Source organism: Mesocricetus auratus, unplaced genomic scaffold, assembly GCF_017639785.1.
Source record: "Mesocricetus auratus isolate SY011 unplaced genomic scaffold, BCM_Maur_2.0 Super-Scaffold_100003, whole genome shotgun sequence".
NCBI classification, from domain to species: Eukaryota; Metazoa; Chordata; class Mammalia; order Rodentia; family Cricetidae; genus Mesocricetus; species Mesocricetus auratus.
The window spans coordinates 34,565,111-34,581,489 of NW_024429188.1; the positions used below are offsets into that span (position 1 = coordinate 34,565,111).

At 43.5% G+C, this 16,379-nt stretch overlaps 1 protein-coding gene and 1 long non-coding RNA gene across 6 annotated transcripts in view; one reads left to right on the forward strand and one right to left on the reverse strand.

The window, feature by feature from the left end:
* The window catches only part of Gk (glycerol kinase), a 76,984-nt gene extending 75,979 nt beyond the window's left edge, over positions 1–1,005 (reverse strand). For 3 of the 5 annotated variants that reach the window (XM_013120534.3, XM_013120535.3, XM_013120533.3), the window contains exon 1: positions 754–1,005. In XM_013120534.3, coding sequence (XP_012975988.1) covers positions 754–831 — 78 coding nt within the window. In that variant the 5' untranslated portion in view covers positions 832–1,005. The remainder of the gene's footprint in view (positions 1–753) is intronic. The other 2 variants (XM_005080056.4, XM_005080055.4) reach the window with 1 other exon arrangement.
* A 254-nt stretch (positions 1,006–1,259) lies between these two features.
* Positions 1,260–4,810, forward strand: LOC121139972. The gene is made up of 3 exons (XR_005876749.1): positions 1,260–1,383; positions 2,758–2,831; positions 3,795–4,810. It is a non-coding gene; the product is annotated as an uncharacterized LOC121139972 (long non-coding RNA).
* The last annotated feature ends 11,569 nt before the right edge of the window (positions 4,811–16,379 follow it).

Consider the following 16,379-nt stretch of genomic DNA (forward strand, 5'->3'; position numbering starts at 1 on the left):
GACTTCCTAACCGCAAAACTAATCAACAGAGCGATATTTAAACAGCGCCTCTTTATGGCAAAATTCTAGTCATGCATACTAAATGAACAGAATTACCCTGTCACATTAGACAGTCAAGCAGAGTGGACAATATTTGTTGATAATGGGCAAAGCATCAGAACTGAAAATTTAAGATCTAGAAATGAAAAAGGATTACAGCAAAATAACTGTGTCTGTTTCCTAATTTGTTCCGCCACCCCCTCAGTATTAGTCTATCCTCTGTGGCAGAGGATGACAATGCATCATCATGCTAATACTTTATTCGTTCTACTGCTCGAGAGGACGCTATGTTGGGTTACCACAGCCGTGACACAGCTTTCCCTCCATCCAAGGACGTCCTGCGCCTAGCAGGCCAAAAGCTCCTAGGGAAGACTGCTGCAGTGTTAGTGTGACCACCTGTCCCTTACTGCACCCCGGTTGCTCTGTGTGGATGCTCTAAGAGTACTCACTCTCTTTGGGGAAAGAATCTCCCCACTGGTATGGGACCTGGCTCCAACACCAAGCCTGAGGCACTTCAACTCTGCTGCAGGGGTCCTGGGAGGCCAAGATCCCCCCAGGCCAGGACTGGGCAATCTCATCTTGATAGGTCCCCTCTTGGCCTCCCTTCCTCACCCCAGCAGCCAAGGGCCCAGCAGTGAGAACGCAACACCCCGCTTTTCCTCCTCCAGCTAACGTCCAGGTTCAGAGGCTAAGGAGATGTCACCCCGGGCTCACCAAGAAACGTGTTGAGCTGGTACCCTGATCCACTGCTCCCACCAATGGCCCCAAAACTGCTTTCTTCGCGGCTGCCATGGAAATCGGTCAGCTTCAGGTCGGAGAGCTTAACACGGCCGGTCTCCGGGGTGACCGTGGAGGGCTGCGGAGGGCGGAGTAGGGAGAGCCGAGGGTGAAGCAGCGCGCTCCTGCTGAAGGCTCCTGCGGCTCCTAGGCAGCCCCTTTACCCGCGCCGGGCAGCGTCGCCCCGCCCCTTCGGCTCAGGCCCCGCCCCGGCCCGCATTCCCCGAGGCTTGGGGGGGGAGAGGGGCGCGGCAAAGGGGGCGCTGTCTTCCCGGTCGGCCAATGAGCGACCACAGAAAGAGGCCCCCGCGCCGGGCCAGCCTGAGCACAGAGAGACGTCAAAGGGGCGGGATCGGCTTCACGGCGGGGGCGGGGGTCCTCGCGGTGGGGTCACATGGTTGGGGGCGGGAGGAGCGGCGGCTCTTAGCCGGGCTAAGGCTGCGCGTAGGGCGGAGGCGGCGTTGCCTATTGGCGGGGAGCACCCCAGAGCACCCCCCGCAGACACGGGCCCTGAGGCGTGTGCAGGCAGAAGCCACCCTAAGTGCAGAACCTTCTCTTCCTTCTCTGGTAGGCTGCGCAAGAGTGCGACCCTTGTCGCCTGGTGGGCGACCCCGTCCTTTCTTTCCCGCGCTTCCCACGCCCCGCGCGCTCAGTCCCGGTTAAAAAAATACTGAACTCTTCTATCGGGATCGATCCAGGGTGCGACCAGCCTCAGGAGGCACGCCAATCCCTCACCTTTGTAGGCTAGGGACAAGGACCGCTGGAGTTATTTGGGTTTATTATTTCAGATCGTTGTCTCCAAGTATCTCAATTTGAACAACTACAAAAAAAAAAAAAAAAAAAAAAAAACACCCGGCGCCTCTTGGCCCTGAAGCGCCTTGCTTTTTTTTTCTTTGGCTTCACTGGAGTATGCCCTCCCCTACACGCCATTTCCGCTCTCTTTATTAACCTCTAAGGACTAGGTTGGAAGCGAAATGGGATTCTCATTTGACCTTGAATTTACCTTGCCTAGATCCTTTGGAGGTCTGTGTTCTAAAGGCATTTCAAACTTTGCTCTGAACCAACAGTGAGAAGTAGTTTTCAAAACAACCTGGAGCTGGTGTTTGTGCTGCTCATTGCACTTGCATTTTTTTATGTATACTATTATATGCTGTGTAGTCATGAAGATTTTTAAATACTTTCTAAAAGCACTTCTATGCTGTGCATTCTTTGTATTTCATACTATGCAATCCAATTTTTTAACATCCTGACTGAAAAAAAATCACTAAATTGAGGCAGGCAATTTAGTGTAACCCTTTAAAACCCACTTGGGAGGCCTAGGGAGGAGGATCAGAAAGGAGTTCAAGGCCATCCTTCCCACTAACCAAACAAAGGTCAGGATAGGTTACATGATACTTTACTAGAAGGGGGGGTGGAGGAACCACGGAAATTATTTTGTAATCCACCATGCTAGCTATCATTTTCTTCCTCCTCCTCTTCTTCTTAATTAATTTATTTTTTGAGATAGGGGTTTTCTTTGTTTTGTGTGTGTGTGTTTTTTTTATCCTTTGGTTTTTCGATACAGGGTTTCTCTGTGACTTTGGAGGCTGTCCTGAACTAGCTCTTGTAGACCAGGCTGGTCTCAAACTCACAGATATCCACCTGCCTCTGCCTCCCGAGTGCTGGGACTAGGGTTTCTCTGTGTAACAGCTCTGGCTGTTCTGGAACTAGCTCCGTAGACCAGGCTGGCCTTGAACTCATAGAGATCCTCCTGCCTCCGCCTCCCAAGTGCTTGGACTAAAGGCATATGCCACCACTACCCAGCTCATTTATATGCTTTTTATATATCTCTTTATATAGTTTTGCTATATTTACTAATAAAGTACAATTTCCTATTTATATGTCTGTTTATATAGTTTTACTATATTTACTAATAAAGCACATTTCCTATACTCTAACCAGACATCAGAGCCTGGTGTTCCAGAAGAGGACTGCTTATAGAGATGCTACATTTGCTGAGATAAGCTTGCAGATAAGTCAGTATTTTTTAATTTTCTAGAACAGAATGAGAGACAAACAAGCAGAATGGATAAATGTTAAGGAACTAGGCCAACCTCTGTCAAAACCATGATAGGCATTGATTGAATAAATTATATGGGTAAGGATTTTCTTAGTTCTAGAAGTCAGTAAAAACAAAGCCACTGACCTTAACATGTTGAACCATTAAAAAAAAATCCTGACCACGTCTGAACTTTAGCACAGTTGTGACTCAGATTCCAACAGGACAGCAAATTATTTGTTTAGCAGCACAGTAGGGATCAGAATTCAGTCATTTCAGACTAAATGAAACTAGAGGAACATGAAAGAGCCTTAAATTTATTTTACTGTGGTTCTTACAGCAGTATATATCTCACAACTTCATTGCTTTCACCAAAACAAAAGTAAAAAGTCAAAATATGATTTGTATTTTCAAAAATCACTCAGATATCAAATGTCCTCTAAGAGACCAGAAAAGGGTCCTCAATGGGAGAATCTAGCTCAGCCTATCTTAATTCCATGCCCTAAATATTTCCTTTAAACTTTCACAGATTTATTTTCTCCCTTTTATCTGGGCAGGCTGACGTGCCTGGAATCCCAGCACGTGGTAGGTAGAGGCAGGTGAGGAGGAATTCAGGGTCATCCCCATCTCCATAGGGAATTGACACCGGACTGGGCTATAGAAGGCCTTGTCTATAAAGGAAGGAAGGATTATTCTGTTTTCCTTCCCCTTTCTCTATCCCTTCAAGCCTTAGTTGCATTTCAAAGAAATCTGTACAACTATAAAACTGAGTAATGGGTACTGTGATTCTGTTTTTATGTTGTCAAATGAGAAGTAACACCAGGGCAGCTGAGTCCAAGAGGACAAATAATATGCATATGTGAGACTAGGCAGCCTCCAGTGGTACATCCGAGACTGTATTTCATTATCCTGACATCAAACCTTGTGTCCTTCACAACAGCCTGAATGAGTGGCAGCTGAAGAGAATTAGAAAGGAAAATGGATGGAAAAGATTGTATATGCTGGTTCTCCGAGATCATTCTCTCCATCACTACCACAGATCGAAGCTGTGGCTCTGTCTTCCAACATTTAATCTTCGTGACCTGCAGTCACTCATGGCTTCCTTTTGCTCCCTTGTAAAATAGGGAAAATGTCACTGATGGTGACGTGAATGAGTTCCTGAGACTTAACTGATGTAATAATGCCTCCAAAAGCACCGTCCAAGCAGTACAGCTAGGCAGGAAAGGCAAAACTCATGTTGTTTTATTGTCAAGTCTGCTTTTACCAAAGAAATCCAGATGTAAGGCTAAGGACTGAAGTTCTTCCTGCAAATAGTTTGAAGGAATCCGAGTATTCTAAAACTCACACTGGGATAATTTTCCTTTTCCTTTTCCTTTCCCTTTCCCTTCTCCCTTTCACCTTTCCCTTTTCTTTCACCAGCCCAGCCTCTACATTTGTGTATTGCTGAGAATGAGATAGATCCTTCTACCCCAGTTCACCAGCGTTGGGATTACAGGTGTATGCTACCACATCAGGCCCTTCCTGTCATGATTTCTGACTCGTGGAGCAGGAAACCAATTTTAACCCTGATGGACAATCTTCTGTTGTTTCACTTACCCCTTCTATAGTTTTTCCCGTTCTTTGTTACCTTATGCAGCTCTTGAATAGACAGGAAACCTATTTTTCCCTAGAGAATATTCTAGTAACACTCCTAGATCTTCTCATATTTGCCTGAGAGCTAGCACTTGTCAGTTAGATGTGCTGGCTTACGCCTTGATGGCCAGCTTTCAGGGGGCTGAGACAGGAAGATTTCTCAGAATTAGAAGCCAGCCTGGTTAAAGTGTGAAAACAAGACTTTTTAAAAAGCTGTACTTGATTTTCAACCTAATGTATTTGGAAAGCTAACAGTTTCTTAATCCTGCCTCTGTTTTAATGATGGATATGTATCGGTATGGATAATAAAAGCATAATATGGGAGACTTGTCTATTTCTTCTTCCCAGGGGGATCTATGTATGTCTCTCTTAGGGTCCTCCTTGTTTCCTAGCTTCTGTGTAGGTGTGGATTGGAGTCTCGTTATCCATTGCTTCATGTCTAATATCCACTTTTGAGTGAGGACATACTGTGTTTGTCTTTCTGGGTCTGTGTTACATCACTCAGGATGGTTTCCTCTAGTTCCATCCATATGTCTGAATTTCAAGATGGCATTCCTTTTTTGCTGAGTAATACTCCATTGTGTAAATGTACCACATTTTCTTTATCTATTCTTTGGTTGAGGGGCATCTAGGTTACTTCTAGGTTCTGGCTAATACAAATAAAGTCTCCTGAGTAAATTAGGAGCATGGGTGGTAGGGGAGTGGGGAGGAGAGAAAGGGAAGGGGAGGAGAACATAAGGGAATGGGAAGGTCCATTTGGGGGAAGAACAGAGAGGGGGAGTAAGGAAAGAGATACCTTGATAGAGGGAGCCGTTATGGGCTTAACAAGAAACCTAGCACTAGAAAAATTCCCAGGAATCCACAAGGATGATTCCAAGGAAGAATCTAAGCAACCGTGGAGAGTCTACCTTAACTGCCCTTCCCTATAATTGCCATCATAGAGCATTCATCCAGTAGCTGATGGAATCAGATACAGAGATCCACGGCTAAACACTGGGATGAACCCCTAGAGTCCAGTTGTAGAGAAGGAGGAGTGATAATATAAGCAAAGGAGTCAAAACCATGTTGGGGAAACCCATAGAAACAGCTGACCCCAGCAAGTGGGAGCTCACAGGCCCCAGACTGACAGCTGTGTTACCTCCATAAGATCAAACTGAGATCCCTGAATGTGGGTGACAGTTGAGGGGCCTTGGGCAGTTTATAGTGTTGCTGGCAGTGGAACCAGTATTTATCCCTAGTGCATGAACTAGCTTCTTTTGGAGCCCATTCCCTATGGAGGGATACTTTGCTAAGTCTAGATACAGGGGGGGGAGGGCCTTGGTCCTGCCCCAAATGATGTTACACACTTTGCTGATCCCCCATGACCTTCCCTGAGGAGTGGATGGGGAGGGTGGGATGGGGAGATGATGGGGGAAGTGGGAGGATGGGAGGGAGAGGGAACTGGGATTGGTATATAAAATAAGATTGTTTTAAAAAGAAAAAAAAGCATAACATAGAAAGTTAGCGTTAGAAATGTTTATAATGAAAAGCACAGGCATATCATTTTATGGAACTTGTGAAGTGTTTTTGTGAGGTGGCACCAGATGTAGAAACAGGTAAGGAATTTAGACACACTTGATTTTTAGCCTCTTCTTCTTGCAATTTAGACTCTATTCATATGCATGTTAGTAATCTAAAAGTGAGTTTGGCCATGTGGTAAAGGCCCACAGTGCCAGGTACATGGGAGGCTAAAGAAAGAACAACCATAAGCTTATTCACTGCTTAGGCTAACAAATGAGTTCAAGACCAACCCATTTCAAAATAAAAAAAGTAAAAAGAGTCACAGGAGCCGGGCATTGGTGGCGCATGCCTTTAATCCCAGCACTAGGAAGGCAGAGGGAGCGGATCTCTGTGAGTTGGAGGCCAGGCTGGTCTACAGAGTGAGTTCCAGGACAGCCTCCAAAACAATACAAGAGTGACAGGAATGTAGTTCAGTAGTAAAGCACGTCCCTATCATGGGGGTGGGGAGAGTTGGATTAATATCCAGTACAAAATAATCTGGCTATGAAAATTTGTATATCACTTTATAGTGTTGTAATAATAATAAGAGTAACAGTATCCTGGTTATGTTTTGTGAACTTGACAAAAATCTCAATCTGTCCACGAATAGGGAATTGTATTGGAGAAAATGTCTCCATAACATTGGCTTGTAGACATGTCTGAGGGCCCAGCCCCTTGTGGGTGGTACTATCCCTGGGCTGGTGGTCTTGGTTTCTATAAACAAGCAGACTAAGCAACCAGTGTGCCACACTCCTCCATGGTCTCTGTGTAAGCTCCTGCCTCCAGGTTCCTGCACTGACCGCCTTTAATGATGGACTGTGATATGGAAGTGTAATCCACATAAACCCTTTTCTCCCAAGTTGCTTTTGGTTCCTTGTATTTTATCACCACAGTAAAAAGCCTAACGTGTGATAAAGTTCCTAATTCCAGCACACTTAGAGATTAATAAAGGAAAATCTCTTTAATCCTAATATGTAACTGGTTCTGGATAATGCAGAAAAGGGAATCAGCCTCAAACAAAATTTTACCAGCTTAGATAGACCTTAGTCTTGTATATTCCACATATGCTATCATCCTAAAATCTTCAGGTTCCAGCCAATTCCATCAATCCACAACTCTTCAGTTTAGCTTTTGGTAAATTTTTAGGACAGGGGAAGAAAGCAGCCACATTCTTCGCAAACATTTGTCAAGAACAGTCCAATACCAGTGCCACTTGCTAACATTCTTCCCCTTTGAGACTTCCTGATCTTGGCCCCACAGTTCAAATCACCCTTAGCATCATCCTCCATTAAAGCATCCAAACACTTTTCTAGTCCAGAGTCCCGGAGTGTTCCATAGTCTACAAATAAGCAACCTGGTCAGGCCTGTCACAGCGAAGCCCCATTTCTAGTACCGATTTCTGTCTTAGTCACTGTTCCATTGCTGTGCACAGACACCATGACCAAGGCAACTCATATGAAGGAAAGCTTGACTTTGGGTGCCTGCTTACAGTTTCAGAGGTTTAGTCCCTTATCATCATGGTGGGGAGCATGGTGACAAGAAGGCATGTCCATGCTGGTAAAGTAATGGAATCACAGGCCAAAAGAGACAGCAAGAAACAGAGTGAGGCAGACAGAGAAAGAGGGCGGGGGGGGGATGACATTGTGACATATTTCCTCTAGCAAGACCACACCTACACCAAAAAAGCCACACCTCCTAGTCTTTTCAGGCAGTTCTACTCCCCGGTGACAAAGTATTCAAATCTATGAGCCTATGAAGGCCATTCTTTTTTAGGATCTTTCAAGACAGGGTTTCTCTGTGTAATAGTCCTGGCTGTCCTGGAACTCCCTGTCTAGAGCAGCCTGGCCTCTACCTCCCAAGTGCAGGGATTAAAGGTGTGCACCACCACCGCCCAGCACACCATTCTTATTCTAACCACCACACAAAGTATTTCCTGGAATGATGAAAACAGACTCCAGAAAAGAGGCTTTCGGGTCAAGTCTGTCTGGTATCATCTGAGTCCTATATCCTAAGTGTGTGGTGTCTTCAGCAACAGAGGCCCATCCTCAACTCCTGAGAAGCAACTAACTGCTATATCCTCTTTTACCCTACCCCCAAAATGTAGCCACTTAGTTTCCTTGTTGCCAGAGATTTTACCCTGGTCATCATTATATTTCTTGGGCCTGAGTTTGTATCAGTGATTAATGAATGAATGAATGTAGTTTTCTCTGTCTCCTGCACACATACATACACTCGAGCACGATAAGCTGCTAGATACGTGGCTCCTAATGACTCATGCTTTCTAACACTAATGTCCTTTTGTTGACCCCTCCCATGCTGACCTTGTGCTTGGACAAGTGATGGAATACTAGCATGACACACATTGAGATTTGAAAATCCCTTGTGTAGAAATCAGCCGTCCCCTAGGAACACATCTGTCAAGCTCTGAGAAAGATAATCTATACTGCCAGCAAATGAGAGGCCATGTAGAGACCCAAAGTACCCCAGGTTACCAGTGATAATGTTTAGAGATGTTAATAAAATAAACTTGGATATTATAGCCACTGCAAGTTCCTAGCTGTTGAAGCTACTGGATGAGTGATCTAGCTAAATGAATGTCCTTAGTTAAGTTCTGCATAGAACTTAAAATCCATTTAGCTGTGCCCAATTAGTCATAAAGATTGTGAGAAGTTGTTTTGAGCCACTTAGTATTTTTAAAGATTTACTTTATGCATGTGTGCATGCATCTGTGGGTGTACATGCACTAATATATGCAAGACGTGTTTATCTTTGTATGTGAAGGTCAAAGTAGGATGTTGGAGCCCTTGGGGCTGCAGTTGCAGAGATTTGTGAGACATCCAACTTCTCATGTTGGTACTGGAATCTGAAATCCAGTCCTCAGGATTGCACAGCAATTGATCTGAAATGCTGAACCATTTAAGCGGTGCACCCCCATGTAGTTTAGGACTCACTTTTATACTACAATAGATAAAACAGTCCATTTAGAATATTTCAGAGTCATCTCTATGCAATTTAATTATTTTGTAACTAAATCACAGAACATTTGAAAAGTACTAATATGAGCATGCAGAAATTTTCCCCTTTTCTAACCTGGCATGGCATCACACAACTTTAACCCTAGCACTGAAAAGGGAGAGGCAAATGGATCTCCATGGTTTCTAGACATTTCTAGCTAACTTAGTCTACATAGCGAGGCCTAGACCAGCCAATGCAATATAATAAGGTATTGTTTCAGAGAGAAGGGTGGGAGATTTTTCTCATCTTCCAAACATACTTGAAATATTAGGAACTGATACTTGTCGGGGCATTTAAAGTTTGGAAAGTTGTTTTCAGGGGAGGGATTCATGGGCCCAACTGCTCCCTGAAGATGTACATGTACATAAAGCTGAGGAGGGACAAAGAGACATTGTCCTTGATGCTTTGGCCACTAGTAAGTGAAAGAGGTAAACTAAACTCAAGGGCTTCACTTCTAATAATTTAGAAATAAAGGGACTAGACCCTCACTCAGTCCCCTGCTTTAGTAACCATGACAGGCTACAGAAGAGACACATAGGCCTCTGATACAAAGAAACTCCAGATCCTCTGGCCTCCCAGAGCCTAAGGCCAAAACTGAACACAAAGAAGCTCCAGACCCCCTGCCCCCCAACCTCCTAGATGCTTGGTTCCTGGGAACTGTTTGTCCACAAAAGAAACTCCAGGGAGGACCAAAACCTCCCCTGTAGTCTCCAGGATATAGTTCTGAAAGCTATTGGTATCTACGTGCAGCAGGCCACCTGCAAGTAACAAGACAATGCCATAGAAACCACAGAATGTTCCTTCTCAGCACTGACGAATGAAAATAATTGGAACACAGGTATTTCATGCCAAAATGACTTTGAGAAATTCTCCTGTTTCTAAATGTCAACCAATCAGAAACCAACCCATATCTACTGATGCAATCCTGTAACTTTTGTCTATAAAACCTAGCAGTAAACAGGGACCTTCACTCCCTCTGGGGGCTGCTGCGACAGCTGGCCAGATGGGGTCCCTGTCATGGTGGATGAACAATCATTAAACTTTGCTTTTGTAGTTTAGTGGGTCTGTCTTCCTGGTGGTCTCTGGGGACTTTGCAACTTGGGCACAACAGTAAGACGCACATGCTCCTCTAACTCTTGGCCATGCTCCTGTGAACAACCCAATGAAACTCCTCATTGGAACACACACTCACCCCCAAACAACATGAAAGTAGGGCAGCTACTTGGGAAGAGGAAGGGGTCGGTAGTAGTGAGAAGGGGACAAGAAAGGGGGGTTAAATAGATTCAAAGTACATTTTGTACATAAATGAAAATGTCATAATAAAACCTACTATTATGTGTAATGTTGTCCAGGACTATCCTCTAAGAAAAAAAATCTAGCTGGGTGGTGGTGGCACACACCTTTAATCCCAGCACTTGAGAGACAGAGACAGGAGGATTTCTATCAGTTCAAGGCCAGCCTGGTCTTTGGAGCTAGTTAAATAACCAGAGCTGTTACAAAGAGAAAGCCTGTCTCAAAAAAAAAAAAAAAAACAAAAAAGAAAGAAAGAAAAGGAAAAAAAAACCCTGACATCTTCATATCAATTGTACATGCTTTCAAGAGTCTCTCAGGAGCAGGCCTGTAGCCTGTTGATGTTCTACCAGAGAAGGAGGAGACTGTGGTGGGCCATTGAGACTTCATTTGATATTCCAGCTATTTGGATGCAATTTTGTCTTAGTTGCACATGGCCTCAGGGTATAGGGGAGGGACTAGAGTTTATTGTCTGGGGGAAGGCTAATAGAGGGTATTCCCATCTATGAAATCATAGGGAGGGGAAGCCATTGTACATTGCTGGGAGCCGACCTTCCCATTGCAGTTGCCTTAGGATCACATAAGTTCCTGTCCATAACTTCTCACCTATGCTCTGTTAGTAAGCCTAATAAATTAAGTGATTCCCCAGGGTGAACAACGTGGAATAACCCTTTGGTAACTATTTAAGTCTCCCTGGGGAAGGAATTCTCACAACACTTGGCATAGTCAGCAGGATATGACAAAACCTGAGATGAATTTGGGAGGGCAATGGCATATACTTCTGCCACATGGGCAATGAAACAGACAGTTGAAGCTAAGGGTGAGGCATCCCCAGAGGGAATTTTGACGTGGCTGTCCATCCCCGTGTGGCACGTAGTGGTATGCCTTTTGTGAGTAGCAACAGTGGTGTGGAAAATCTAGAGTATAGTGAGATACGTAACTAAGGCAGGGACATCTGAAGATGGAATATCTGTAGTGGCCATCTCAGAGTGGTAGCTTCTGAGTGGTATGGAGTGTTTGCATGCTTGTTTGCACGAGTGGGATATGCCATATACATCTGAAAACTATTTGAGAACTGTTGAACGTGTACAGCAGTTATTAGTCTTTGAAAGTAGCACTTCAGGAACAAGAGTACTGACAAGAGTACTGCAGAGGTTGCCTGGTCATATTATGAGGAATAAATACTTCTGAGGTTGAGATGGTTGCTCAGGAGGAGCTGGTGGATGAAAGGAAGGAAAGGCAATGAGAAAGTCTTTCATTCATCTGGCCTCCTTTGCTTTGGTGTCCAGTGTAGTCAGTAAATTGGATAACATAGAGGAAGAGCTGGAAATATTGGTTTGCCATTTCTCATGGCTGGGGAAAAGGTAACAGAATCACCAGTCAGATCCATATTAAAGAGCCTTTTCTGGGACCTCCTGGAAGGTATGGAACTCATGGAAGGTCTGAAGAGGCAAAGAGGAAGAGAGCAAAATAGAAGTAACAGAAAACACCACTCCTGACTAATCTTTGATACAGGAAAAAGAATGCTGATGGGCATCTTAATCATGATCTGTGTAAGAGGCTATGGTAATCAGTGAAATTGCTGGAATTAGGAACAAACCTCAAACAATCAATGAAGGAGCCTCTCTGTAGTTGGAATTTTCTTTGGGCCACCAACCAGTTCCCAAATAATGACACTTATTATTCATTATGAATTCTTGGCCTTAGCTTAGGCTTGTCCCACTAGTTCTTTTAAATTAATTTTATCTAATCATCTACACTTTGCCACAGGGATTTTTATCTTTATTTCATTCTGTATGTCCAGCTTTCCTGTTTCCTCCATATCTGGCCAGTTGGCACCTGGAGTCTCCCTGGCATAGCTTTTTCTTTCTTCTTCCCCTAGCCTAAATTCCTCCTACTACTTACTTTCACTCTTTATTGGCCATTCAGCTTTTTGTTAGCCAAATCAGATGTTTTAGGCAAGCAAGGTAAAACAGTAATGCATCTTTGCATAGTTAAGCAAATATTCCACAATATCTCTCCCCACCTGGCTTAGGAGGCTACAGGATATGAGAATAGGCTCAATCTGAGTGCTTCAGAAATAGAAAAACTGAGCCGGGCGGTGGCGGCGGCGCACGCCTTTAATCCCAGCATTTGGGAGGCAGAGGCAGGCGGATCTCTGTGAGTTCGAGGCCAGGCTGGACCGACAGCCTCGAAAACAATACAGAGGAAACCCTGTCTTGTAAAAACCAAAAAAAAAAAATAGAAAAACTGAACAGTATAACCGCCCATCCTTCCTAGAAACAAAGGTTGCACAATCTGAGATAGTAAAAGGGAAATTAGTCCCTAATGGACTAGCTCACAGAAGCTATTAGAAATACTTTGTCATCACTAATAGAGGTCCCCATGGATATCAGAGGCTGGGAGATAAAAGAAGATAGGCAAGGCACTCCTGTATGGGTATGAGGAAAGCAGTGAGTTATGTATAATGCCCAGTTCACAGGCTATATTAATTACTTTTCAGTTTCTCGATACAACCAAGGTAACTAACTAAAAAGAAAGGGTTTGCGTGGGTTTATGTATCCAGAGGGCTGAATCAGTCATAGTGGAGCAGGGAGGAAGGCATAACAGTTGGAGCAGCAGCTGAGAGTTCACATCTTGAACTACAAGCATGAAAAGAGGGTATTCCATAAAAGGATAGTTCTTTAAATTCTCAAAGCCTATCATCAGTGACATACCTGCTCCAATAACGCCATATTCCTTAAACCTCCCCAAACATTGCCATGAACTCAAATGTTCAAGAATATAGTAAGAGGGGGAGGTGCAAACCATCACATAGAGTCCTATAAAACTGTATTCACAAGAGAGTTAAGGAAGAACATGATTTGTCAGATACCTTAAGAGTGGCATGGGACTTTAGTGGGATTGCTAAGTCCCTTGGTGGGGTAGGACTTTTATGAAGTAGGACAGGCTTTGGTGTATCTAAGTCACCTTGTAAATTAGTACATAGGTAGAAGGGCCACCTAGAGAAGACAAGAGAAAGGCAGAGAAAGAGGGTTACTTGAAGGCAAATGTGGCTAGATTTGTGTCAAGCTAAAGTGTCTGAGGAAAAACTTGAAAGCCAAATTCATGTGCCATAGAACAGAAAATGTTTGAAGTCTTAATAATACTTCACAGAAAGCAGTGATGGTGAAACAATGTAGGTAAAGAATATTAACCTTACCCTGGGGGTAGATAGTTATCCCTTAAAATTAAGTACTGTCCATTTATCTTCTGCAAAAGAGCATGCTAAGCGTGCTGGCCAGTTTTATGTCAACTTGGCACAAGCTAGAGTCTTTTTAGAACAGGAAACCTCAACTGAGAAGATGATCCCACAAGTCTGGCCTGTGAGCAAGCCTTTGGTGCATTGTCTTGATCGATAATTGATGTAGGAGGGCCAAGCTCACTGTGGGCTGAAGGCAATCTAAATGAAATTACCAAATGTGGGGGATACAGAGTTCCAATTGGACATCTTTTGTCACCAAGTGAAGCTTCAAATACCAAGACTGGGTTGTGTATCATTGAATTGTTGGCCAAAGGAACCCTATGAGAATCCCCAAATAACCCAGGCTGTTGCCAAGACTGTAGGTTGTTCTCCACACTCTTACAGCAAGGCCACATTGCTGAAAACCATACCTATACAACTCATTGAATATGGAGATGTCAAGCTGGTACACACATAGATCCTTCACCCCTATGTTCTAGAGTCTTTGGTACAGGAATGTAATCTGCATGCTATAAAAAGAAAAATGTAAATACCAAGCCATCCACAAATTTTTTGGTCTAAAATGGTGTACTGCCTGAAAGATACACTATATCAGTGGTGGCACAAAGCTTGTGGGAATAACCAACCAATAACTGATTTGACTTAAGGCCCATTACACGAAGTAGAACCTGTGTCTGATGCTGCTTGGTTGGCCATTAACCAGAGACTAGATAACCCAGTAATCAAGGATACAATCAACTAATACTAGTGAAGAAGAAAAAATAGTTATAAAATGACTCCTAATGACATTCTGCTATACTTGTATATCAGTGACTCATTTAGCCATCATGAGAGAAGCTTCCTCTTCTAGCAGATGGAACCAACTATAGAGAACCACAGGCACACATTATGAAGAGAGAGAACTTGAAACACTCAGCCCTAAATGGAATGTCTCCATCAAACCCCTCCCTTAAGAGCTCAGGGAACACCACTGAAGAAAAATAAAGAGTGTAAGAGCCAGTAGAAATGGAGGACACCAAGAAAACAAGGCCCTCTATATCAGTCAGAGTTCTATTGAGTCATAAAATATATCTAAATCGAGAGAGAGACACACACAGAGAGAGACAGAGAGAGAGACAGAGAGAGACAGAGAGAGAGAGACAGAGAGAGAGAGAGAGAGACACTATAGGTTGTTCTCCACAAACTTATAGCAAGCAATATAGTATATACTGTGGAGTGGGTCTTAAGCCAAATTTACATATGGGAATTAATTGGAATGACTTATAGGCTATAGTCTAACCATGGCTAGCTGTGAATACAAAGTCCAAGAATCTAGTAGTTGCTCAGTCCCATGAGACAGGATGTCTCAGTTGGTCTTTTGTATATGCTACGAAGTAGGCTCTAATGCCAGGCAAAAAACAAACACACCCCATTCTTCCATTGTCCTTCCAGAAGAAAGTGTGCTCAGATTAAAGGTGTGTCTTCCAGCCTCAAGGTCTGGATTAAAGGCATGATGTCTTCTTGCCTCAAGGTCTGGATCACAAGTGGGCCCTCCATTTCTTGATTATATATAAAGTTGACAACTAATAATGGCCATAAACCCTCTAAATCAACATAAGCAAAGCACATATCAACTCACAGATACTGATTCAGCGTGCACAGGCCCTGAACAGGTGTGCAGCAAGTCTTCTGCATGTATATTGTAGCTTCCGGTTTAGAGCTTTTATGGGCTTTTTGAGTGTGCAAATGAATGGGTCACAGATTCTTGTGCTTTCTATTGGTCTCTTTTCACTATGTTGGTTTGTCTTGTCAAATTCCAATGGGGTTGGGTTTTTTGTTTGTTTGTTTTTCCAGACACGGTTTCTCTGTATTGCTTTGGAGCCTGTCCTGGAACTCGCTCTGTAGACCAGGCTGGCCTCGAACTCACAGAGATCCACCTGCCTCTGCCTCCTGAGTGCTGGGATTTGGTTTTGTTTTTATTATAATTTATTTTGTTGTATTTTTAAGTGAATTAATGAATGAATGCAAACCAAGCCACTAGGGTAAACTTTAACAACTGAACTGTCACGTATACCTGCTGGTAGAGGGAAAATCAGTTTTCTCCAATCACTGGGTACATCAACAACTTCAGGGTAGGCTTTATGTTCAGGAGTAATTAACCAACATACAATGGACTCCACAGTCTTTTGTGTTTGCTTTTATTTGGATACAGTTTGGTGTTTTGCTTTGCTTTGCTTTTGTCTTTTTCTTTTTGGGTGTTATTTTGTTTTCTTGGTTTGGGGAGATTCTGCTGTTCAATTAGATTTTTTTTGGAGAAGGGACATAAAGTTGTTTGGGTAAGGAGGGGGAGAGGATCTGGAAGGACTTGGGGGAGGGGAAGAATATGATCAAAATATATTTAAACTAGCCGGGCGGTGGTGGCCCACGCCTTTAATCCCAGCACTCAGGAGGCAGAGGCAGGCGGATCTCTGTGAGTTCGAGGTTGGGCTGGACCGATAGCCTCCAAAACAATACAGAGAAACCCTGTCTCGTAAAAACCAAACTATTTTAGTATTTAGTATTTAAACTAAACTATTTAGTATTTAAACTAAAACATTTTTTAGCCGGGTGGTGGCAGCGCATGCCTTTAATCACAGCATTTGGGAAGCAGAGGCAGGCAGATATCTGTGAGTTCTGGTCTACACAGTGAGTTCCGGGACAGGTCCCAAAAGCTACAGAAATGCTGTCTCACAAACAAACAAACAAACAAAACATTGCTTTAAATAAAAATATAACAAAATAGAAGAATACCACATTTCAAAAATAAAATCTATTGTTCCAGTCAGC